Source organism: Muntiacus reevesi, unplaced genomic scaffold (genome assembly GCF_963930625.1).
Source record: "Muntiacus reevesi unplaced genomic scaffold, mMunRee1.1 SCAFFOLD_115, whole genome shotgun sequence".
NCBI classification, from domain to species: domain Eukaryota; kingdom Metazoa; phylum Chordata; class Mammalia; order Artiodactyla; family Cervidae; genus Muntiacus; species Muntiacus reevesi.
Window position 1 is genome coordinate 311,123 of NW_027077863.1, and position 25,587 is coordinate 336,709.

The 25,587-nt window shown below is 38.4% G+C and overlaps 1 protein-coding gene across 1 annotated transcript in view; it reads left to right on the forward strand.

Annotated features, from left to right (window-relative positions):
* Positions 1 to 712: 712 nt before the first annotated feature.
* Positions 713 to 25,587, forward strand: part of LOC136155195 (centrosomal protein of 135 kDa-like) — a 38,436-nt gene continuing 13,561 nt past the window's right edge. Inside the window, 10 exon segments of the mRNA XM_065917058.1 lie at positions 713 to 902; positions 992 to 1,114; positions 6,381 to 6,563; positions 7,507 to 7,674; positions 10,030 to 10,171; positions 12,169 to 12,234; positions 12,236 to 12,251; positions 15,815 to 15,943; positions 18,058 to 18,273; positions 21,072 to 21,137. Of these exon segments, the coding sequence (XP_065773130.1) occupies positions 713 to 902; positions 992 to 1,114; positions 6,381 to 6,563; positions 7,507 to 7,674; positions 10,030 to 10,171; positions 12,169 to 12,234; positions 12,236 to 12,251; positions 15,815 to 15,943; positions 18,058 to 18,273; positions 21,072 to 21,137 (1,299 nt within the window).

Genomic DNA, 25,587 nt, shown 5'->3' on the forward strand with positions numbered 1-25,587 from the left:
CGCGCCATTTTCAAACTGTCCCAGCGCTGGAGCCGGTGTCTGGGCGGAAGGAGCCAGCGAGGGAGGCGAGGCGCGAGGGGAGATGCGACCGCAGGCGGAGGGAGCGGCGGCCGGGGCTGCGGCTGAGCGCGGCGCGGGGCGGGAGGGCTGGGCAGGGCGGCGCCTCCGCCTCCAGGGCCGTCCCCGCGGGCCGGGCCCGGCAGCTGCCGGGAGGGAGGCCGCGCGGCCTCGGGAGGAAGCGGGCCCCGGGCGGCCGGGGCGCGGAGCCCTGTCGCCTCGCCGCGGACACCCCCTTCCCTTCAGCGCCCGACCGCGGAACTGCGGCCCGGAGGTCGGCCTGGGGTTGCCAGGGCTCCCGGTTCCTCCGGCCCCGCTCGCCGCGCGTCTGTGCGGTTCCAGCAGATCCGCCTCCTACCGACTGATGGGTTGATTTGAAAGTTAAAATACCCTTTCGTATAAGAATCCTACAGGCTCTTTGTAAAACAAAAGTGCCCCAAAGCCTAGGACGAGTCATTTATTAACCTTTGTCCGGCACCTGAGTAAACATCCCCTCTTCCACTCTCTACTGTTTTTAGTTCAGTGAGGGAGGATTCGCGAGATAACCTAGTTAATGATGGTTTGGGGTGTTTTGTTTGTCTAGCCCTTGTGCATATTTATTATATACACAGGAGATTATACACACACACGCACAGGATACTTTTGTAAAAATAAGATGCACCGGCTTTCAGACGTGAGCTCCCTAAAGTTAAGGAAGTGGCTGGTTCCAAACACGTACGCGTGGAGCACCTCCAAACCTTCCCTTTTGTGTTGTTCTGCTGGAAAACTTTCAGTATGGCCGCAGTGTTCGGATGATGTAGACGGGCGCGTTGTGTTGGTGGTGAAGGACAGCAGCCCATGCTTGGGTGGGGAAAGCCTAATGTGTTTTTGTCCTTCCTGAGAGGATTTTAATCTTTTTCATCTGTCGTATGTATTGATGATTTTTCTTTTTTAGTACTTACTCATACTGTCTCTCAGAAGGATGTGAGGATGTATTCTTTCTGGGTAACCAAGTTGATACCAGACGAAAAGGAGGCATGTTTGAATTGTGAGGCCCTGCTGGTTCTTGTTCTGACAGGTGCACTTCTGACTTCTTCAGGACTTTTTCTAGAACACCTGCATCAGTCAGGTCCCTCTTGTGGAAGGAACCTAGAAAGAACCTAGCATAGAATGGGGACGTCATTCAGAGAAAAGGCTAACGAGAATGTGGAGAGGGAGAGATTTGTAGGAAGGAGTTATCAAGGAGTAGTACTCACTTAGGAGTCATCTAGTAAGTTATCAAGGAGTAGTACTCACTTAGGAGTCACCTAGTAAGTTATCAAGGAGTAGTCCTCACTTAGGAGTCACCTAGTAAGTTATCAAGGAGTAGTCCTCACTTAGGAGTCACCTAGTAAGTTATCAAGGAGTAGTCCTCACTTAGGAGTCACCTAGTAAGTTATCAAGGAGTAGTCCTCACTTAGGAGTCACCTAGTAAGTTATCAAGGAGTAGTCCTCACTTAGGAGTCACCTAGTAAGTTATCAAGGAGTAGTCCTCACTTAGGAGTCACCTAGTAAGTTATCAAGGAGTAGTACTCACTTAGGAGTCACCTAGTAAGTTATCAAGGAGTAGTCCTCACTTAGGAGTCACCTAGTAAGTTATCAAGGAGTAGTACTCACTTAGGAGTCACCTAGTAAGTTATCAAGGAGTAGTCCTCACTTAGGAGTCACATAGTAAGTTATCAAGGAGTAGTACTCACTTAGGAGTCACCTAGTAAGTTATCAAGGAGTAGTCCTCACTTAGGAGTCACCTAGTAAGTTATCAAGGAGTAGTCCTCACTTAGGAGTCATCTAGTAAGTTATCAAGGAGTAGTACTCACTTAGGAGTCACCTAGTAAGTTATCAAGGAGTAGTCCTCACTTAGGAGTCACATAGTAAGTTATCAAGGAGTAGTACTCACTTAGGAGTCATCTAGTAAGTTATCAAGGAGTAGTCCTCACTTAGGAGTCACCTAGTAAGTTATCAAGGAGTAGTCCTCACTTAGGAGTCATCTAGTAAGTTATCAAGGAGTAGTACTCACTTAGGAGTCACCTAGTAAGTTATCAAGGAGTAGTCCTCACTTAGGAGTCACCTAGTAAGTTATCAAGGAGTAGTACTCACTTAGGAGTCACCTAGTAAGTTATCAAGGAGTAGTACTCACTTAGGAGTCACCTAGTAAGTTATCAAGGAGTAGTACTCACTTAGGAGTCACCTAGTAAGTTATCAAGGAGTAGTCCTCACTTAGGAGTCACCTAGTAAGTTATCAAGGAGTAGTACTCACTTAGGAGTCATCTAGTAAGTTATCAAGGAGTAGTACTCACTTAGGAGTCACCTAGTAAGTTATCAAGTAGTAGTACTCACTTAGGAGTCATCTAGTAAGTTATCAAGGAGTAGTACTCACTTAGGAGTCACCTAGTAAGTTATCAAGGAGTAGTACTCACTTAGGAGTCACCTAGTAAGTTATCAAGGAGTAGTCCTCACTTAGGAGTCACCTAGTAAGTTATCAAGGAGTAGTACTCACTTAGGAGTCACCTAGTAAGTTATCAAGGAGTAGTACTCACTTAGGAGTCACCTAGTAAGTTATCAAGGAGTAGTACTCACTTAGGAGTCATCTAGTAAGTTATCAAGGAGTAGTACTCACTTAGGAGTCACCTAGTAAGTTATCAAGTAGTAGTACTCACTTAGGAGTCATCTAGTAAGTTATCAAGGAGTAGTACTCACTTAGGAGTCACCTAGTAAGTTATCAAGGAGTAGTACTCACTTAGGAGTCATCTAGTAAGTTATCAAGGAGTAGTACTCACTTAGGAGTCACCTAGTAAGTTATCAAGGAGTAGTACTCACTTAGGAGTCATCTAGTACGTTGAGGCGGCATAATGCAGAAACCTGAGCGCTGGGTCAGGACTCAGGAGACCTGACTGCCCACCTGCTTGGTGACCTTGTGATTTAGAAAAAGTTCCTGTCTCTAGGCAGCCTTTCCTCATCTTTGAATGTGGAGGGTGTCCTTGACCCTTTTTCCCTCATAGTAGTTGTGAGGATCCAATTTTGCATATATCCATATCCATGCATGTTTTATATAAATTGTGAAAAGCAATACAGATGTAAAACAAAAATATTGAGTACTAGGACCACATTTACCTGGCAAAGGTTAGAAAAGAGAGCATGTTTTTTTTAAAGAAGTGATCTTTGGATAACTCCATTTTAGGGCAGTTTGATAGATGATATATTCATAGATATTTAAAAAGACAAGGATAAAAAGATGTCCAGAGTTACTTACATGTTGGGGTCTTTCTTTTTTAATCTCAGTAAACTTTACATATGCTATTTGAAAAGCTTTGATAAATGTATACATTGGTGTGATGTCTGTCCCCATTGCCACAATATTTTCATTACCTGAGAAAACTCCCTCATGCCCTTCCAGTCAGGCTCCAACTACCCCCATCACCCTAGGTGACAGCTGTTATGATTTCTATGTACATGGTTTAATTTTGCCTGTTTTGAACTTCATATAATCATGGCTTCTATTGCTCAGATGTTTTTAAATTCATCCATACTGTTGACAGGTACCAGTTCTGTTTTATTCTTGAGTGATATTACATTGTTTAAGTATAGTGTCCTTATCCTTCTTCTGTATAGGTTGTTTCCAGTTTGAAGCTATCATGAATAAAGATGCTTCAAATATTCTTGTAGAGTCTCTTTATAGATGTTTATTTTCATGTTCTTGAGTAAGTACCTTGGAGTAGAATTACACAGTCATAGGCTAGAAGTATGTTTAAATTTATGAGAAACTGCCACACTTTTTAATTTATTTTTAATTGGGGGATAATTGCTTTACGAGTTGTGTTGGCTTTGCTGTACTACAGCGTGACTCAGTTATGAGGACTTATATATCCTGTCCCTCTTGAGCCTCCCTCCCACAAACTTTTTCCACAGTGATTTCACACTCCGGTAGCAATATGAAAATTCCTGTTACTCCAAGTCCTTGAAGACATTTAGTATTGTACCTTCAATTTTAGCCATTCTAGTATGAACAAAATTATATTTCATTGTGGTTTTAATTTGTATTTCTCTGATGTCTAGTGGTGTTAAGCATCTTTTCATATGATTATTCTCATTTAAATATCTTTTGCAAATCTTAGCCTTGCATTTCTTATTGGGTTATCTTTATTATTGAATTGTAAGGGTTCTTTCTGTATTTTGTATACAAATCCTTTGTTAGATATTATGCATATGTTTCTCCTACTCTTCTAAGTTTTTGTTTTGTCAAATAAAAGGATATATTTTGATAAGCAGACATTTTTAATTTGAAGAAATCCAATTTATCAAGTTTCTCTTTTATATTTAAAAGAAAAACTTAAAAGAGGCTTCTCTAAGTATTCTCTGCCTGTCTCAGGTTTGAAAAAATATTCTTCTTTCTTTTGTCTAGAGGTTTTATTGTTTTAACTTCTGTGTATTAAGTTTATGAGGGGATATTTATTTTAATGCAGCAACATGGATATCTTTAGCATTGGATTTAAATAAATCTAAATATTCTAGAGAGCTGTCTGCCTGAAAAGAAATAAAAAAAAAATAATTGCTTCATAATAAAAGAATCCTTTTTTAAAACATTAAACAATAATAATAACTGATAATAGAATGATGTTTCACTCTTTTCTTATAGGATTTTAATTTTTGGAAGTGAATAAACCTAGTTTGGAACACAAGATGACTACAGCTGCAGAAAGAAAGTATCTTAATATTAGGAAAAGATTGGATCCGTTGGGATACCGCCAGACTTTGACAGTGGACTGTTTACCTTTGGTGGAGAAACTTTTCAGGTAAAGATGGGAACACTACTGCAAACTTGTGTGACCCTGAATCCCCTTTATCTAGTTTCTTGTTGAGCTTTGTGCTTTAGTACAGAAATGGGTAGACTTTTAAAGTCCTTAAATCGGCTGAAGCTTCTCTCTTCTCCACGTCGCAAAACTCCAGGGTCACCGTGCAGTCTATACTGTTTAGAGTAAATGTTTCTGAGGGTTTTGTCTGTGAGTAAAATACAGTTTTTAATGTGATTTTCTGATCTAGTTAGGAGTTCTGTAGCTGCTTTATTCACTGGTTTTTATTTTATTGAAATGCAGTTGACATGATATTATGTTAGTCACTGGTCTCTAATTGCTACGCATTTATAATGCCGATCTAAGGTGGTTGATCATGACTTTAGCTGTGAACATGTTAATTTAGCTGAAAGATTCTTTGTGATTTTTATTCTTTTCCACATGAATCTTATTACTGTGATTTGAGACTAATTAGAGCAGAGAAATGGTCTAGGAAGTTTTTGCAGTAGGACTATAAGTGATAATGATGAAAAGAAGAGAATGGATGAAAGATACTTTGTGGTCTCTAGTATGGCCTCCAGAATCCTTCATGATCTAGTTCTAGGTCAGCAATTCAGAATTATAGGGTGGGAGTATGTTTAACTTTCCAAGAAACTGACACACATTTTCCCCAGTGATTTTACATTCCCTTCATCTTCCCTGCACCAACCACCTAAGCTCCTGAAAACATGTTCGCTCTCGCCCTTGGTCTCTCCATGTGCTGTTCTGTCTGCCTGTAAAGTCTCTTTCTCCTCTCCTTCCTGCTTTGTCTTTACGCTCAGTTAGCTATATGGCCTGCAGCTCTCTGTCACATATACTGCACGTTACCTTAGCTGTTATTGTTGTTGGAAATTTGTTTTACCTTCCCATTAGAATGCAGACTTCCAAGAAACTAGAGACTGACTGTTTCACCGCCATACCTAGGACAGGCTGAACACAAGGTCGGCACTGAAATATTTATTGAGTTTATCACATAGTACCGTAACTTTTGACAAATTGTTAGTAGGATATAAGCTCCATGTCAGTGGGTTCCTTACCATGTTCCCTGCCCAGTAAATGTTGATGTAGTGAATATTCTGTTCATCTGTGTTCTTAGAGGTAGGTAACTGATCCGTGTTTGTTGCATCCCTGACACTTAACATGTAGCAGGCATTCAGTAAATGTTAAATGACCAAGTAAGATTCACAGATTCCACAGGATCAGGTGACTAATTAGACATGGGGGGTGAGTGAGATCAGGTTTAAAGATGGTTCTGCCTATATGTATATGTTTTATAACTTAATTACGACAGGAAAGTTTTGAGACCTTCTTAGTACCTTGAAAGACCTCTAGTGTTTGTTTTTGTATGTTTGATTTTCGATTTGATAGCATGTTAGTATTAACATTTAAGTCCTTTTAGAAGTCTGCTTTTAGTTATTAAAAGTTAATAGAATGTTTCCTTGTATTTGCATTTTCCATTCTTTAATGTTGGTGATCTAGTTCATACAACAGAAAGTCTTCGGAAATCAAAATTATCTGCTGTGAAAGCTGAAAAAGAGAGTGCCAATTTTGATTTTGTATTGGAACCTTATAAACTTGAAAATGCAAGGTTGAGTAAAGAAAATAATGAATTATACCTGGAATTAATGAAACTGAGAGAACAATCAGGTCAACATATTAAAGGTAAATTTTTGTGACTTTTGAAATTTTTGCCCTTTTCATTTTATATGTGGGAAATCCTACTCTACCTTTGAAACTATTGATTAGAAAATGTGATAGTCTTCCTACTGATAGTTCCTGAAATATTGTAGGGTGTGTTGAAGAATTTCCACAAGAAAAATAAATTTGCATTCCACAACTATATTCATCTTCACTGAATGTGGATTACATTTTTAGAATTAAAATTGCTGTAATGGTTGTGGTGTGCGCTCAGTTGTGTTTGACTCTTTGTGAACCTGTGAACTGTAACCCACCAATCTCCTCTGTCCATGGAATTTTCCAGGCAAGAATACTGGAGTGGGTTGCCTTTTACTTCACCAGGGGATCTTCCCAACCCAGGGATTGAACCCGCATCTCTTGTGTCTCCTGCATTGGCAGGCAGATTCTTTACCAACTGTGGCATCTGGGAAGCCCAGAAGTTGCTGTAGAAAATATTAAATGCTGGTACTGAAGAAAAATTTCCTTGTAACAACTTCTGTGTTTCTGAGAAAAAGTTGTGTGTCTATTGTTCTGATTCTTTTATACCCTGTTTTTGACCTGGAAGATAGAATGATTTCAGAGGTACTAGGCAAAGGGTAAATTATGTGGCTAACTTATTATAAAATCTTCTTGTATTTAGTAGAAAGCCCTGGCTAATGCTTGGCATGAATTGATAATCCCTTAGCTTCATATCCAATTTACTGGATCAAAAGCTCATATTAGTCTCATCACAGAAGAAAAATATAATTCCTTTTTGTGCTTAGTGACTTGTTTGCAGTTTTGTTAATCGTGGTAGAAAAGTTACAACCTTCTAACAAAGCATATAAGAATCAGGTGGAGCCTTTCAAATTATTGTGATTATTTTGTTTTATGAAATGGGAGAACTTCTTGATGTATAAAATGCTCTTTAAATCTTTTTCATTTTAAGAGTTGAAAACCACATTGAAAAAGTGCGCACATGAAACAGCTGATCTGAAATTTCTAAATAATCAATATATTCATAAACTCAAACTTATGGAGAAAGAAAGTAAAGCTAAGAATGGAAAAATTCAACAGCTTCAAGAAAAGAGTTTGCAAGCTGTAGTTCAAACTCCAGGTGAATCTGTTCCCTCTCAAAACAAATTATATACATCTAATCTTTTAAAGATGTTAAAACTGTTGACTGAAATGGGACTTTGGGTATTCATGCTTTAGACTTTAGTATTTGAAAAAATGTATTTGGATAGTCACAGAACCTTTAAAATTGATTTCTGGAGACCCAGCTTATATTCTATACATGTGCTTAGAAACTTATATAACAGTAAACTTCTTAGGTGTAAGGAGTCTATCCTCAGTGCCTAGGGTTTTCTTTCATTATTAATTTGAATTCTTTTTTCTATTATTATCACCATCATTATTAATTATAAAAATAATTCATACTCTAAAGACTTTGAAAATGATATACTTTGTTATTTCTTAGTTTATTTTAGTCTTCTTAGCCTAATGCTCAGTAGTTATCAGAGAAGGAAAAAGAAATGATGGGGCATATGCAGCGTTAGTGGTTGTCCAGGCTCAAAGTTGATGGAAGAACCCCCAGTAGTAGTAACCAGACCATGGAGGTGTCTGAACCATGAGATTAAGGTCACGGAAGTAAATGAGGGGAAGGGAGGTGCTGAATTATGAGACTTGGTAGAGACTGAGGGATTAAAGAACACGGCGAGGACCAGCAGTAATTTGGTCAGAGTGAAGGCTGCCTCAGAAGAGAGCTGAAGATCTGGAAGCTGGCTCAGTTCTGTCTGGTAACACAGTCCAGGCTTAATCATGTTACTCTGTGCCTGGAGCTGAGTGAAGAGGAGACTCTAAGAACTGAAGAATTGCAAACTGGGAGGCCAGGATCAGGGAGGAATCCGTGGCAGAAAATAAGCTGGGAGAGCGAGGACCCTGAGCCAAGGGCAGAAGAGATGCCGAAATGTGGGGGAACATCTCAGAAGAAACTAAAAGATTAAGAAAACTAAAAAAGGAGGATAATTAGATTTTCTGAGAAAAGAGTGGGCCTAAATCAAGGGTGATTTAGAGGTGTAATCTCTAAAATTTAGGGATGGATAAATTTAGTAAACTTGGGATGTAGAGGAATTTCCAAATTTCTGTTTGAAGTGAATGAGTGGATGAATGAGGATATTAATACTATTTCTTTCTCTTTTTTTTTTTGGCTGCACCATGGGGCATGTGGGATGTTAGTTCCTTAACCAGGGATCAAACCTGCGCCCCTAGTCTTAACCACAAGACCACCAAGGATGTCCTGGTACTATTTCTTAAGATAGGGAAATTGGAAAACAGAACAGAAGTCCACCGTCTACAAAGGGTTTGTTGAATATGTTGTATCCACAGGACATTCACATTGAAACTCCTAGTATGCAGTGGAATATGTAGATCTGTCCTCAGAAATATGGTCCTAGATGGAGAGTCACATTTGGAAATCATTGGAATATCCTGAGAACTGAAGCTTTGACTGTGGTAGGAGTTACTAGTGAGATTATGTAGATTGGAAAGAGAGGAGAACCAAAGACAGACCCTAGGAAATTGTCTTTTAAGGCACAGATGGAAGAAGAGGGTCTCTGAGAGAAACTGAGAAGGACCAGCCGAGGAGGAAAACCAGGAGATGAGGGAAGAAGAAAGTGGTTTGCATGTTCAGGTGTGTAACTACAAGCAGGTCACCTAAATACTCTTGACCTGATTTCTTCATCCTCAAAACAAGAGGGTAGGAGTATAGAAAACTTGTTAGGATTCTGAGGAAGACAGAGTTATGGGTTGTGTTTGTTCTTTGTGAGGTTCAGTTAGTTTTTCAAGTACGTGTCTAATCTTGACCAGGTACTGGAAAAGCTGAATTATCCTTGTGGTTTGGACCAACATGGGATATATCTAGCCATTAAAAGAAATTACTCCTGCTGGTTTTAAGGATAATTAAGAAAATTCCCCATTAATTCAGGATACATATTCTGCTATATACTGATTTTGATTCTTAAAGTTTCAGTTATCTTCTCCTTTGGCCTTGCTTAATAAACATGTTTATTTTAGTTATCATTGCCTTGAAGCTTCTCATTTGACAGTTTTCTGCTGGCGATGACTTCTTGGGCTCTGTTATGTACCACAAGGCACACTCAACTTTTAATCTTGCCAGAGTTTGGTCCCCATCTCATGAAGGGACAGATTAAATCTGGGCATATATACCAAGCATGCAGAAAATAAAGGTTGCTTTCTAACCATGTGTTGTTGAGGTTTGCAGAAATGAGTTGTTCAGTTAAAGATCAGGTAGGTATTTATATGTAAGGGAGAAAACATTTGACCTGGCTCTTATGTAATAAGACCCAGAGACATAGTTTATAACAAAAAGGCTAGCCTTCTGAACTATTTAATTCTAAGACAGTGTTTTGTTTTCAGTTTTTTGAAATACACATTTGCTTTTTTTTTTTAGGTGGCAAGAAAAGAAATATTGCTTTCAGGCGCCAGCGCATGCAGATTGATGAACCAGTCCCTCCCTCTGAAATCAGTTCATATCCGGTTCCTCAGCCGGATGGCCCTTACATCGCAGACCTCCTGCCCGTGGCTGATGACAGGTGCATTAAAGAATCCTCTGTTGGCTTTAGTTACCTCATCACTTGGTTAGCCCTAAGTTTCTTGATAGTACGGTTTTGTCTTCTTAACTAGCCTATCTCTGGTGTGTAGCATAGAACTTTGCATAAGCATCCAGTAAATGCTTTCTGAATATATTCTGAATATTGAAGGTTTTCACTTGTTTTGAAATTTGATTTCAAGTAAATCATATATCTGAGGTTTCTGTCCATATTTGCTTTGAAACAGTTTAGTGCCACCTAGAGCCTATTTCAGTAGAGTTGCTTTGACATTCAGCTTTATCACCCAAGTAAATCTTCCACAGATTCTCTGTTAGTTGAGATTTTTCTCAAATGCCAGTAGCATGAGTAGACTTGTAACTGGCTGTGAAAGTCTTGCTTCATGATTCTCTAGCTCTGTATGTTGGTGTTTCCTTAACTTGGAATCAGGTGTAAATTCTATTTTAATTATAATTTCAATAAACTCTTTGGAAAAGGCTATGTAAGTGTTCTCGGGCTGTAAAGATGCAACTTTTGAGAAACTTACAACCCGGTAAGAAGGTGAGACAAGGGGAAATACACAGAATGCCATTAAGAACATGTTAGAAGGTGCAGAGGAGCAGGAGAGCGCGAGTGACAGCCTCTCAGGTCTCGGCTGCAGACGCGGTTTAGGTGCAGAACACACTAGTGGGAATGGCTAGTGCAGCCGGCTTTTTACTTGTAGATCATGTAGACAATATGAGAGAGTTTTCTACTTTATTATTAATGTCTGTAGCAATTTAAAAAAAGGACATTGATTGGGGGACTAATTAGGGTCTTCAGCTCAGTTATTCTCACACAATATTATGTACCTGTATTTATACACTTACTTGACTTTACCCATGAAATATTTTGTGTTTTTCTGGTACTTATAAATTAGGACTTAGACAATATGTTAGTATTATTTACCGAGTTTTAGACGGCTCCATATGTATTCGATTCAATGGACATGAACTTGGGCAAATTCTGGGAGATGGTGAGGAACAGTGAGGCCTGGGATGCTGCAGTCCATGGGGTCGCAGAGTTGGACACAGCTTAGTAACTGAACAACAACATGTGTATCTTTTCTGTCTCTTTCTTTGCCTTAGCATTCTTCTTTTCTGTCAAGCCATCGTAGGTAGCATCAGTCTCTTGATTATCTTACTTGTTTTACTTTGCACATGCACTGTGTTCAGTCACTCATGCGTGTATGGGTGCGGTTGCGTGCGTGCTGCGCTCCTGCTCCTAGGTCAGTGGGCGGTGTTGGCTCTGCTAATACTAGCAGCAGGTACATGCAGTGTTCAGTGGGGCTGTGCCGACCCCATGGAAAATCTCTCTCAAAATTAAACCTGGCTTCAGGCTTTATTTTTCCAGTATGAAAGTGATTATGTCCTGTTTTGTTAATGCTTGGCAAAGTTTGATGTAGTACAGTACATTTAGGCATTCATACAATTCAGATGATTTAGACAAATCTTGATTTTCTGGGAATTAACAAGTTCCAGGAAAGAGTAGGTTTTTTTTTGCTGTAGGTACCTGGAAAATTGGTATTTCTTAGTATTTTTCTTCTCTCTAAGATTGCAAGATAATTTGTTAGAAAATACAGGGTCATGTGGGGTCAGAAAACATTTAGTCCCTTATTTCACTTAATAGTATTGTGAGTTTTAGATTTGATGCTTAGTTCCCTGAACCTAAGAATTGGCAACAGTACCCAGAAGAATTTGTCTTAAGACTCAAAATGCAGTAGGAGACATAATGATTCTGAGTTTCAGATTATTTACCACTCAGTTTTGTATCTGTTCTTATAAAATTAAATCTCTAAGATAATGTACTCTGTGCTGTGGCCTGGGAACCCTTTGGCCCAGCACCTCCTACCTCACTGAGAAACAAAAAGTTCAGGGTTTTTAAAAGAAGGCATCTAATTTCACTTTTGTAATTTTGTATTTCTTATCAAAAATATATTGAAATTACTTATAAATATGTTTCAGAATTCAAGAACTTCAACAGGAAGTGTGCCAGTTACAAGAGAAGTTAGCAGTGATGGAAAGTGGACTGAGATTATAACAAGCAGGTAGGATTTTTTATTTATCTAGTTGGGATTGAGGTGAGTGCGCTGTGACTGTAAATAGAATTGGGTTATGTTTAATATTTCTGATACCTGAGTTTTTAATACAGCTTTTCTTTTTAGTAAATTCGTTAATAGAATTAATAGATGGAATGGCTTAGATGGCTTCAGAGCCTTCAGTTCATTCCCTGCACTATGCATTGAGGTGAGTAGTAGTTTGTTTTTTTTTTAAGGTGAGTCATATATCTCCCCAAATATTATGACCATATTAACTGTTTCCATCTCAAGAGATATTTTATTGAAGTGTATTATGCTTTATGATAGTCTTTTTAAAAACTTGTTTTACCCTTTCTGTAGATTTTATCATTTTGAGTATGTCTTTGAAAGTTACTCTTCCGAGTGGCCATGCTTGTTGAATGTTTTCTCTAAAAGCACTGGTGCTCCATAAAGAAGCAAGGGAGTGAACAGATTTGGGGTTACGTGAAAACTTTCTCTATAAGCACTGGTGCCCCATAAGACGGTTTTCTAAAGAAGCAAGGGAGTAAATAGACTCGGGGTTACATGAAAACTTTGAACAACCTTTGTTCTTTTATACTTTCTTTTTGTGTCTTGGATAAATTCTGATTTGGGTAATTATAGGCTTTCTTTCTTAATATGCTTACTGAAGTTTAAATCAGGTAGCACGTTTTTCATATTCTGCACATAACTACGTTTTTTTGGAGTAAAGAAATCTGCACATACCAGTATAGATATAACCTGTGTATTGGTATAAGTGTTAAGTTTATAAAGTACTTTGAAGATCACTTGGATAGATGGAGTTAAAAGGAATTGTAGTAATGTCATCCAAAAAACTTACTTTATGGAGAGATGTTGAACATATCAAATATGCATATGAGATGAATATTAATTGATATTTTTCAATTTATATTCAGTCATTCTTTCATCACATTTTTTTTCTAAGTACTTTATGAACATAAACTGATCAGTCTTTATTGTCTCCATGAGGTGGCTGAGGCGTTTGAAGAAAATAGCCTGACCGTTCTGATTGAAATCACCAATTTCATGTGGTTATCAGTCTTGATTGAGTCTGCTCTATCAGTTTTTTTTTTTTTTTGGTGGGAGTTTGTTCTGTTCTCAGCATATATTCCAGATTTTACTGTTCTCTTCAAGCTCTTTCCATGGCCTGTAACACCCTCCTTCTTAGGACATCATCTTCTTTTTCATTTTCCTATCTCTGCCTTTAAAATGAGCAATATTCACAGGTTCTCCTTAAGACTTAATGGGTAGGATGGTATTCTTCCTGTTTTGTGTGCTTGGCCCCATTCCCTCTCTTCTCCTTAGGATATTGCTTTAATCAGTTATTCTTTAGCAAACTTATATGGCCATTTTAATGAGTATACATTTTTTCAGTACTGTGAGGAGATGCTTTTATCATCATCACTAATACCCCTTAAAAAATCTTTTAATTACCTTTCCCCTCTTGCTAACTAAGGCCTTCTTCTCCCTCATGCCTACTTCTCTGAAAGTGAAAGTGAAGTTGCTCAGTCATGTCCGACTCTTTGTGACCCCATCGTGTCTGACTCTTTGCGACCCCACGGATGGTAGCCTACCAGGCTCCGCGGTCCTTGGGATTTTCCAGGCAAGAATACTGGAGTGGGCTGCCATTTCCTTCTCCAGGGGATCTTCCCAACCCAGGGATCGAACCCGGGTCTCCTGCATTGCAGACAGATGCTTTACCGTCTGAGCCAGTCTAAAGGGTGTCTTATTCTTCTTTCTCTACTTCTTCACTTCCTGTTCACTTCTTAACCTTCTGTTGGCCTCTGTCCCCCACTGTATAAGTTGGTCTAGTTACTGTTACCATTGACATTAGTTGCCGCATCCGGAAGGATACTTTAAGTCTTCATTTTCCTGACTCACTCTGCAGTATTTGACATTATTGATCATTTCTCTTTGAAACTCTTCTGTGGCTTCATTTTCTTTTTGTTTTCCTTTTCTTGCCTTTTTTTTTTTAGCCTCTTATAATATCGTCTTTGCTCTTTTGTCTGCCTCCTCCCTAAAATATCACCAAACCCCAGGATTCTTTGACTTCTCCTCTCCATGTTTTCTCAGATAGTCTCATCTACTCTCTTAGTTTATTACCTGAATATTGGTGACTCCCCAGCCTCTCAGGCTGACACTTCTCTGCTGAGTTCTGTTCTGATATGCCCAGCTTGACACTGGCATTTCCATTTGGATGAAGGCTGTGTGTTCACATATGCCTAGTGCTGAACTTTCAGCTTCTGTCTCACATTCGTTTCTCCTTCTATATGCTCAACTTTGGTTGGAAGCTTCAGCATCCACCCAAGCCAGCATTCTGGAGTCTTTATACGTCTCATTCTCTGCCTGTCACATACCACTTGCCGAGTTCTATCAGTTCTTAAACTTACATATTCTGTTCTGTCCTGTCCCACTGTTTCTTAGGCTCTAATCATCTCTCATATGTTCCTACAGTAGGTCTCCTTGCTTCTGGCCCTATTCTTATCACATTCACCCTTTAGTCCTGAGTAATATTTCTCCCTAGTGAAGTATACAGAGCTTATCATAATTAGTTCCTGCCTAATTCTTTGGCCTCATCTCCAACTGTTAATTCCCCTTGCGTGTTGTAATTCAGTCACACTGAGTCACTTCTGCTCCTTTAAACATAGCGTGTTGCCTGTGCTTCTTTGTCACTGCCTAGAATATCCCTCCTTTCTTCTCTGCCTGGCATATTTTATAACTTTTTTGGACTTATTTGTTCCCTTGACTATTTTGGTACTATATACCTATTTCTATTATTGTATCATTGAACAACATATTAAAGCAATTATTGGCTTACTTTATTGCTTTTCCTGTAAAGCTGTGTGTTCCTGAAAGTAAGGGATCATGTTTTATTCATATTTGTATATTTAGAACTATGCTCAATAATTGTTTGTTAAATTGAATACTTGGTTTTTGTTTTCAATTTTTTTTTTGAAAACCAAAGTTTGAAAGTGTGTGTGTTTTTGTAGATTCTTGCATGTGAATTCATGGTTGGTAGGGATGTTTTTGATTGTATGTCTGTTTTTTTCTACATAATAGATAGTAAAGCAAATTCATTCCGGCCTTATATCCTTTTTAATAATGAGTTTCAATAGCAAATCACTTTCCTTTTTGTTTTATATTCATTTGTTTATCTCCCATTTATTTCACCAGGCACTGAAGTAGTTCAAACTCAGTTCCGGGACTTAGTTTCTTTTTGTATAAACATTGCCTAATCTTAGAGGAGGGAAAAAACAAAACATAAAATTAGAAAGAATCTCTTCAATAAAAATACATATGAAACCTGTGTTGACAATTCTTAGGTTGAGATTTTCTGTGTATATTTTTGCTCTGCTTAAATGGATCTCATAATACCATTTATGTGTCAGTAACATATATGAATGCTAATCTTTTGTGTACATTGTGGGACATAAGAAAAATGGAAGTATATTCAAATAAACATTTGTGCAGTGTTAATCATTTCAGTTCAAAACCATATCTTTAAAAATGATAGCACAACTTTATGTTTTCAGATTGAACTTAGGGAACGAGAGATAGAACGACTGTCGATTGCATTGGATGGGGGTCGCTCCTCTGATATCCTTTCTCTGGAGACTAGAAATAAAGCCAATGAAAAGCTTATTGCTCATTTTAATATTCAGGTAACGACTTTTATGATTATTTCACTGAGCATATAAAGTTGTAAGTGTTTTTAACAGTCTTTGGGTTTGTAAAGGTGGAAGGGTTTTTTATTTGGGTATTATCTACAGCAGAAAAAATTACATAGAGTCAGAGTATCCAAAATTGGGTACAGCTGTTGAAAAATCCTGTTTTTATATTTAATGAGGTGTAGGAATTGATAATACCACAGTATTAGGTGTTTAAAAGAAGAGAATAAACTACAGGTAAAAAGTAATCCTCAATTTGCTTTAAAAATTGTATATGTACTTTCAGAGAGAGAAAACACTAGAACTACGCCAAAATACACTAATAAAGGTTTATCTTTGTGTGGTGAGATAGTCTTCTTTATGATTTTCTCCATTTTCAAAATTTTTATTTCTTTTATAATATTACAAATATTATTTTTAAAAATAAATATAAAAAGTAAACATAGTTTTTATTTAACTATGTAGTAGTTTGCCTTGCCATGCGTTTGACCTAAGAGTGAAAGAACAAGAGATTTCTTGAAACATGACAAATGGCCTTTAGAAATTTTTTTTAACTGAAGCACAGCTGAGTCACTGTGTGTTACTCTCTGGCGTGCAGCAAGTGACTCAGTTATCCGTATTGTATCAGTGTTGTTTTTCATATTCTTTTCCGTTGTGGCTCTTCGTTTTTAACTGCACTGGGGCTCCTGTGCTGCACGTGGGCTTTGGTTCCCACGGCCGGGGCGACTGTAGGCAGCGCACAGGCGTCTTGCGGAGGCGGCTTCTCTTCTTGCCAAGCTTGAGCTCCAGGGCCCAGTCTTTAGCAGTTGCAGCGGGCGGGCTCGGGAGTTGCATTTTTCAGGCTTAGTTGCCCCGTGGCCTGCGGGATCCTAGTTTCTGGATGAGGGTTGCGCTAGTGTCCCCTGCTTTGGCAGCTGGGATTCCTAACTACTGGACCACTAGGGAAGTCCTTCCATTATGTTTTATTACATGTTATTGAATATAGTTCCCTGTGCTATATGGTAGGACCTTGTGTATTTTATATACAACAGTTTGTATCTGCTGATCCCAGACTCCTAATTTATCCCTCCCCAATCCCCTCTCCCCTTTGGTACCCATAAATTTGTTTTCTGTGTCTTCGAGTCTGTTTCTGCTTTGTAAGTAAGTTCATTTGTATTTTTTTATTCCACACATAAGGGATATCACCTGGTATTTGTCTTCTTTCTGACTTCATTTAGTGTGATAATCTCTAGGTTTGCCCATGTGTCTGTAAATGGCTTTATTCCCTTCTTTTTATGGCTGAATAATACTCTTGTGCACACACACACACACACACACACACACACACACACACACACACACACACACACACACACACACACACTCTACATCATCTTTATCCACTCACCTGTCAAGGACATTAGGTTGTTTCCATAGGATCTTTAGAAATATAGATATCACTGCTGCCTGGACTGCAGCCAGAGTAGATTAAGTCCCAAATATTAGCATAGCTCTTGAGCAGTGCTGTTCAGTAGAAATAGGGTATGAGCCACATATGTCATTTAAAATTTCCTAGTAGTCTGATTAAAAAAAGTAAAAACAAGTGAAATTAATTTTAATAGTGTATCTACTTACATATATCCAAAATGTTATCATTTCAACATGTAGTTGGTGTTGTCAGATATCTTTGGCATATTGTACTATTTTTTTGTACTAAGTCTTTGGACTCCTCTTTGTATTTATAGCACACCTCTGGACTAGCCACATTTTAAGTGCTCAGCAGCCATATGCAGATGCTAGTGGCTACTGTATGGGACCGCACTCCAGACTAATATTATCATAGTGGTAATCTTGTCATATATTTAGAACTCTATATTGGGAAAAGGCTCACACAAATTTCTTACTTATCCTTTCCTTCCATGCTTGAAAACTGAAGACATATATATATTTTTACAAAACCACTCATCAGCAGTTTTACAAATAAATCAAAACTATAAATTTGAAAATGTAGAATAGCTGGAGTTTTAAGTTTCAGTATTTTAAAAAACACAGTGTTTTGAAGTATTTTGAAAGTTCAGTATTTGATAATTTTCCGATTTATTGATTTATGAATTAGAAATTCCATTTAGGTTGACTTTCTTCAGCAAGCTAATAAAGACCTGGAAAAGCATATACAAGAGCTTATGGAAACCAAGGAAACAGTAACATCTGAAGTTGTTAATTTAAGTAACAAAAATGAAAAACTCTGCCAGGAATTAACTGAAATAGACCAGTTAGCACAGCAGTTGGAAAGACATAAAGAAGAAGTGCTCAAGACTGCCGACAAAGAACTTGAGGAAGCAAAGGTACGTCTCAGCTGTGGGGGCGCTCGTTAATTCTCCTGGAGTGGAGTGAGCTTGAGTTCTTTTGATATCCCATCCAGGTCTTTTGGTTTGTTTTGTAATTCAAGCTTTTTTAAAGTGTTATTTACATGCTCTAAATGTTGGCACTTTCTCCAGTTGTTCACGCGTCTTTCTGAAGCACATCTATTCTTATGGCAATTCTCCAGATTCCTTCCTCTTTTCACTCAAGATTTTCATCTGTCCTTTCTCTGCATTATGAGCAGGCTTCTGAAGTTTGTCCTCTAGGTCATTATGTGCTCATGAACCCTTTAAAGGTATTTTTTGAAACTGTATATGTCCTTGTACATTTTTAAGTTGGTAGCTAACATTTTTCATCTTTAAATAGATGCAAAGGATGTAATTTCTAATCAGTTGTAAACATTGATCTCTTAAAGTTGTCATATTGTTCTTATAAATATAGCCAGTAGAATCCAAATGACCCTTCTTGAAATCCCCACAAAATTGTATCTTATTGTAACATATTTTATGCTTGAATATCTTTTTATGATAACTATCAAATGTCTGTGCAATTAAAAACACACATGAATTGAAATTTTTTTAATTTAAAAATGTCCTGTGATTGTAAGGTTCAGAATGTTAGCATTTTCCTGTAAAAAGTGTTATCATTATAATTATTAGTAGTCAATGGATCAAAGTGACAGATGTAGCACAAATGTTGGTACTTATCAGCTAAAAAAGTAAAATTGTACTGAAAAGACATCTTTTAGTAAGATATAATGGGAGAAAATAGCATCTTAATAAAAGGCTTTGACCAGCCCCAACATTTCAGGTGTTGTCTGGTACTTCAGAAGTTTTTTATATGTAGAGATATAGTATGAAATTAGAAGCTTGCTTTTCTTTTGAAAAGTGGACAAAAGGCAATTGTGGGAGGGTAGATGAGAAAGAAGAATTCACATGATACCTAGACCACAGGTTTTCAGGTAGATAATTTTTAAGAAGGATATTTGCAAATTAGGAATCCAGATATTGATTTTGTAAAACTGTATGTATATGATAGTTTTGCATAATACTTGGATAATCTTTATATTATCCCAAGTATGAGTATAACCTATTGATAGTTTTAAGGTCACTACTTTACATCAAACTAAAATGAATTAATCTTATACAGTGTCATCTCCATTAATTAGTAGAATAGAAAGAAACTGCGTCAATAAAGGCCATATGTGAAAAGCCCACAGCTAACATCATACCCAGTGGTGAAATACTGAAACCTTTCCCTCTAAGATGAGAAACAAGACTAGGATGTCCATTCTCTCTACTTCTGTTCAACATAGTACTGGAAGTCTTGACCAGAGGAATTAGGCAAGAAAAAGAAGTAAAAGGCATTCAAATTGGAAATAAAGAAGTAAAATTTTGTTTCCAGATGAGATGATATTATGTACAGAAAACCCTAAAGATGCCAATAAAAAAAAAAGAACTAATAAATTCAGCAAACTTGCAGGATACAAAATCATTGCATAGGAATCTGGATGCATTTCTATATTAAAATCCAAAAAGAAAATTAAGAAAATAATCCTGTTTATAGTAGCGTCAAAAAGAATGAAGATCTTAGGGATAAACTTAACCAAGGAGGCAAAAGACTTATATACTGAAAACTATAGAACACTGCTGAAAGAATTTAGAGACAGAAATAAATGGAAAGATATCCTATGTTCATGGATTGGAAGACTTTATTGTTTGAATGTCCCCACTACCCAAAATAATCTGCAGATTCAGTGTGATCCCTCTCCAAATCCCAGGGATAGTTTTTTTTACAAAAATAGGAAAAAATCCAAAAATTCATATGGATCTCAAGGGACCCAGAATAGCCAAAACAACCTTGAAAATGAAGAAAACATAATTAGTGCAATTTTTAAAAATTGTTTATTTTACCAGTCTTAGTTGGCACGTGGGATCAAGTTCCCTGACCAGGGATCAAACCTGGGCCCCCTGTGTTGGGAGCATGGAGTCTTAGCCATTGAACCACCAGGGAAGTCTCGATTAGTACAGTTTTAATTTTGCTTTTGTGACTTTGGTTTCTTTGCAGTATTTCTGTTATCTCATTGCTCTCCTTTTCTACTTTCTTTGCATATTCTCTCATGTGTGCACAACATACTGAACAGTTTCACATGTCACATGGGCAGTAGTTGAGAATGACAACTTGGCTGAGTAAAAGATTCCTGTTAGGTCATAATATTTTAACCTTGGCATTCAGCACTCTTAGTTGCCATTTAGAGGATCCAGGTTGATCGTCTCCTGGATGAGGGCATGGCAGCCCTCTTCAGTATTCTTGCCTGGAGAATTCAATGGACAGAGGAGCATGGTGGGCTGCAGTCCTCGGGGTAGCCAAGAGTTGGACACAGCTGAGCACTGAGCACAAGCCCAGGTTGATAGTAGTGGGTGGTGGAAAAGCAAATAGGGTAGGAAAGTCAGGAAATGACAGGGCCGTAAGAGGAATTCTAAACATCAAGGCTTGAGGAAAGTCCTACAAGTACACAGACAGAAGATTTTCAAGTGGCTCTCTTGTTGCACGTGTTACAAATAGGTCCCTATAAGCATTCAGGATACCAGAAATTAAAGAGAAAGCTAAACTTTGCGTCCTCTTCATGGAAACTGAGGCCTAGAGCTGGCTGAAGCTTTGGCTCTCACTGATGGCAGGGAACATGAATTACTCAAAAATGACTTGGCCTCATCTTCACTGTCACCTAGCATTAAGTATTCTTGACTTTTAGGTATGTACCTAATAAGCTTTTCATTCCTAGAAAGAGATTAAAAAAAACCTTTCTGAAATGTGGAATCTTGAAGAAACAATGGGAAAACTTCAACTGGTGAGTAGGTTTTGTATTGAATTGCTAGAATTTTCATTAAAAATTTTATGTTTTATTTTACATTTTTTTGCTAAATATAATTTACCTATCATATTTACTGTTTTAAGTGTACAGCGGTTTTGGTATAGATACAAAGTAGTACAGCCATCACTACTAATTCCAGGACATTTTAATCACTCCAGAAAGAAACCTCGTACCCATTAGCAGTCAATCCTCGTTTTCCTCTGCTCAACCTCTGACAGTTGCTAATCTGCTTTCTGTCTCTGTAATCTATAATTTGCCTATTCTAGATATTCTATGTAAATGAAATTATACAATATGTAAACCTTTTATGTGTGATTTACACTTAACCCATTGTTTTCAATGTTCATGCATATCATAGCATGTATCATTACTTCTTTTTTATGGCCAGTAATATCCCATTGTATTATATATTTGGTTTTTTATATTATTTTTATTTATTTTTATATTATTATTTTATATTTATATTATTTATATTTCTAGAAATTAAAAAAAGTTTATTGGAATAGAGTTGATTTACAATGTTGTGTTAGTTTTAGATACACAGCAAAGTGAGTCAGTTATAATATACATATATTCACTCTTTTTTACAGATTCTTTTATGTATAGAGGCCATTACAAGAGTATTCAGTAGAGTTCCTTGAGCTATACAGGGGGTCCTTGTTAATTTCCTATTTTACATATAGCAGTGTGTATATACAGGGGGTCCTTGTTAACTTCCTGTTTTACATACAGCAGTGTGTACATACAGGGGTCCTCACTAACTTCCTGGTTTACATACAGCAGTGTGTACATACAGGGGTCCTCATTAACTTCCTGGTTTACATACAGCAGTGTGCACATACAGGGGGTCCTCATTAACTTCCTGGTTTATATACAGCAGTGTGCACATACAGGGGGTCCTCATTAACTTCCTGGTTTACATACAGCAGTGTGCACATACAGGGGTCCTCATTAACTTCCTGGTTTACATACAGCAGTGTGCACATACAGGGGTCCTCATTAACTTCCTGGTTTATATACAGCAGTGTGCACATACAGGGGTCCTCACTAACTTCCTGGTTTATATACAGCAGTGTGCACATACAGGGGGTCCTCATTAACTCCCTGGTTTACATACAGCAGTGTGTACATACAGGGGGTCCTCACTCACTTCCTGGTTTACGTACAGCAGTGTGTATATACAGGGGTCCTCACTAGCTTCCTGGTTTATATACAGCAGTGTGCACATACAGGGGGTCCTCATTAACTTCCTGGTTTATATACAGCAGTGTGTACATACAGGGGTCCTCACTAACTTCCTGGTTTACATACAGCAGTGTGTACATACAGGGGGTCCTCATTAACTTCCTGGTTTACATACAGCAGTGTGCACATACAGGGGGTCCTCACTAACTTCCTGGTTTACATACAGCAGTGTGCACATACAGGGGTCCTCACTAACTTCCTGGTTTACATACAGCAGTGTGTACATACAGGGGGTCCTCACTCACTTCCTGGTTTATATACAGCAGTGTGCACATACAGGGGGTCCTCACTCACTTCCTGGTTTATATACAGCAGTGTGCACATACAGGGGGTCCTCACTCACTTCCTGGTTTATATACAGCAGTGTGCACATACAGGGGGTCCTCACTCACTTCCTGGTTTATATACAGCAGTGTGCACATACAGGGGGTCCTCACTAACTTCCTGGTTTACATACAGCAGTGTGCACATACAGGGGGTCCTCATTAACTTCCTGGTTTACATACAGCAGTGTGCACATACAGGGGGTCCTCACTAACTTCCTGGTTTACATACAGCAGTGTGCACATACAGGGGGTCCTCACTAACTTCCTGGTTTACATACAGCAGTGTGTACATACAGGGGGTCCTCATTAACTTCCTGGTTTATATACAGCAGTGTGCACATACAGGGGGTCCTCACTAACTTCCTGGTTTATATACAGCAGTGTGCACATACAGGGGGTCCTCATTAACTTCCTGGTTTACATACAGCAGTGTGTATATACAGGGGTCCTCACTAACTTCCTGGTTTACATACAGCAGTGTGCACATACAGGGGGTCCTCACTAACTTCCTGGTTTACATACAGCAGTGTGTACATACAGGGGGTCCTCATTAACTTCCTGGTTTATATACAGCAGTGTGCACATACAGGGGGTCCTCACTAACTTCCTGGTTTATATACAGCAGTGTGCACATACAGGGGTCCTCATTAACTTCCTGGTTTATATACAGCAGTGTGCACATACAGGGGGTCCTCACTAACTTCCTGGTTTATATACAGCAGTGTGCACATACAGGGGGTCCTCATTAACTTCCTGGTTTACATACAGCAGTGTGCACATACAGGGGGTCCTCACTAACTTCCTGGTTTACATACAGCAGTGTGCACATACAGGGGTCCTCATTAACTTCCTGGTTTATATACAGCAGTGTGCACATACAGGGGGTCCTCACTAACTTCCTGGTTTACATACAGCAGTGTGCACATACAGGGGTCCTCACTAACTTCCTGGTTTACATACAGCAGTGTGTACATACAGGGGGTCCTCACTCACTTCCTGGTTTACGTACAGCAGTGTGTATATACAGGGGTCCTCACTAGCTTCCTGGTTTACACACATCAGTGTGCATGTGTCGTGCCCAGTCCCACTTTACGCCCTCTCCCTGCTTACCTCCGGCTCACCGTGGGTTTGTTTGCTGCATCTGTAACTGTACATCTGTTTTGTAGATAAATTCATTTGTACCCATTTTTTAGATTCCATATATAAGTGATACCATATGATACTTGTCTTTCTCTGACTTATTTCAGTCAGAATGTATATTTGTATACTTCTTTAATCTCATATATAATAGGTAGCAAGTTACACTCAAATTTGGAAAGCCTGTTAGGAATTTTATATTACTTAAATGACTTCATGACTCGTCATTTTACTAATATTAAATGTAAAAACTGATAATTACTTGATAAAATTGTTGACCTTTATTAAAAAGAACTCAGTTTTCGTTTAATTATTTTGCTTGGAAGTACAAACCATCTTACTAGTCATATTGTTCATTCTGGTGGTCTTCAAATGAGACAACTAGTAATCATCCCAGCATAAACCTGGATGTAACCTAACTTAGATATAATCTTATAGCCTAGAACCGGCAGAAAGAATGTCTTGTGTACAAGTAGAAATTCCTAGGTGGTCACCTGATAGATAATTGAGACTTTTTTAATAGCCTGCTAAATTGGATGAGTCTCCATTAATGTTGGAAACAAAGACTAATACTACCTTCCAAGTTCTCTCATTACTACACTCTTTTTACAGTCTAGTAGTAATACTCTGTGGCAGTCATGAGGCAAATTAAAAATCGAAGCCTTTTGTGATACACTGGCTCATAGTAGGTGTTCAGATACTTAACTGGTTTTTCACTATGTTATGTTCATTATGAACAGTGTATCACAATGCCTTTCTGTTTTATCCAACTACTTTATCAGGTAGTCAGTTCAGCTGAACACTGAATAATTAGCTAAACCTGCTAGTTGTTGTCCACTTTTGAGTTTCATAGATACGTAAAAGTGTCCCATGAAGTCAGGAAATGTAAAGTAGATGTTTTGATGATGTTTTCACTATAGTGTAAGCTCCATGAGGACAGGGAATTTTGCTGTTTGTTCACTGCTGTTTGTAATGCACACTGTTTGCAGTTGTATGTGATTTATAATATTGTCTCAGAACTGTGACCAAGTTTCAATATTGTTGCCTGACAGCAAGATGTAGCTACTTTCTGACCTTCCTTATTTTTTCCATTGGTATTACATTTTATGTATTTTTAAGATAAAGGCTAACAGTATTATTAGCTAACATTTATTAAGTACTTGCCATGTGTTAGACACTGTACAGAGTGTTTCACACTCATAGAATCACCCATAGGTGGACCTGTAGATGAGTCATCATAGATGACTCCTCGGTGTCCAGGTGCTGGTCTTACCCCCATTGTGTAGGTGAAACTGAGAATAACCCCGTGCTTATGTATACCCGTGGTGGTCTCAGAGCACCGTCTGCACTTACATATACCCGTGGTGGTCTCAGAGCACCATCTGCACTTAACGTATACCTGTGGTGGTCTCAGAGCACCGTCTTCACTTACATATACCCGTGGTGGTCTCAGAGCACCGTCTTCACTTACATATACCCGTGGTGGTCTCAGAGCACCATCTGCACTTAACGTATACCTGTGGTGGTCTCAGAGCACCGTCTTCGCTTATGTAAACCCGTGGTGATCTCGGAGCACCGTCTGCGCTTACGTATACCCGTGGTGGTCTCAGAGCACCATCTGCACTTAACGTATACCTGTGGTGGTCTCAGAGCACCGTCTTCACTTACATATACCCGTGGTGGTCTCAGAGCACCGTCTGCGCTTACGTATACCCGTG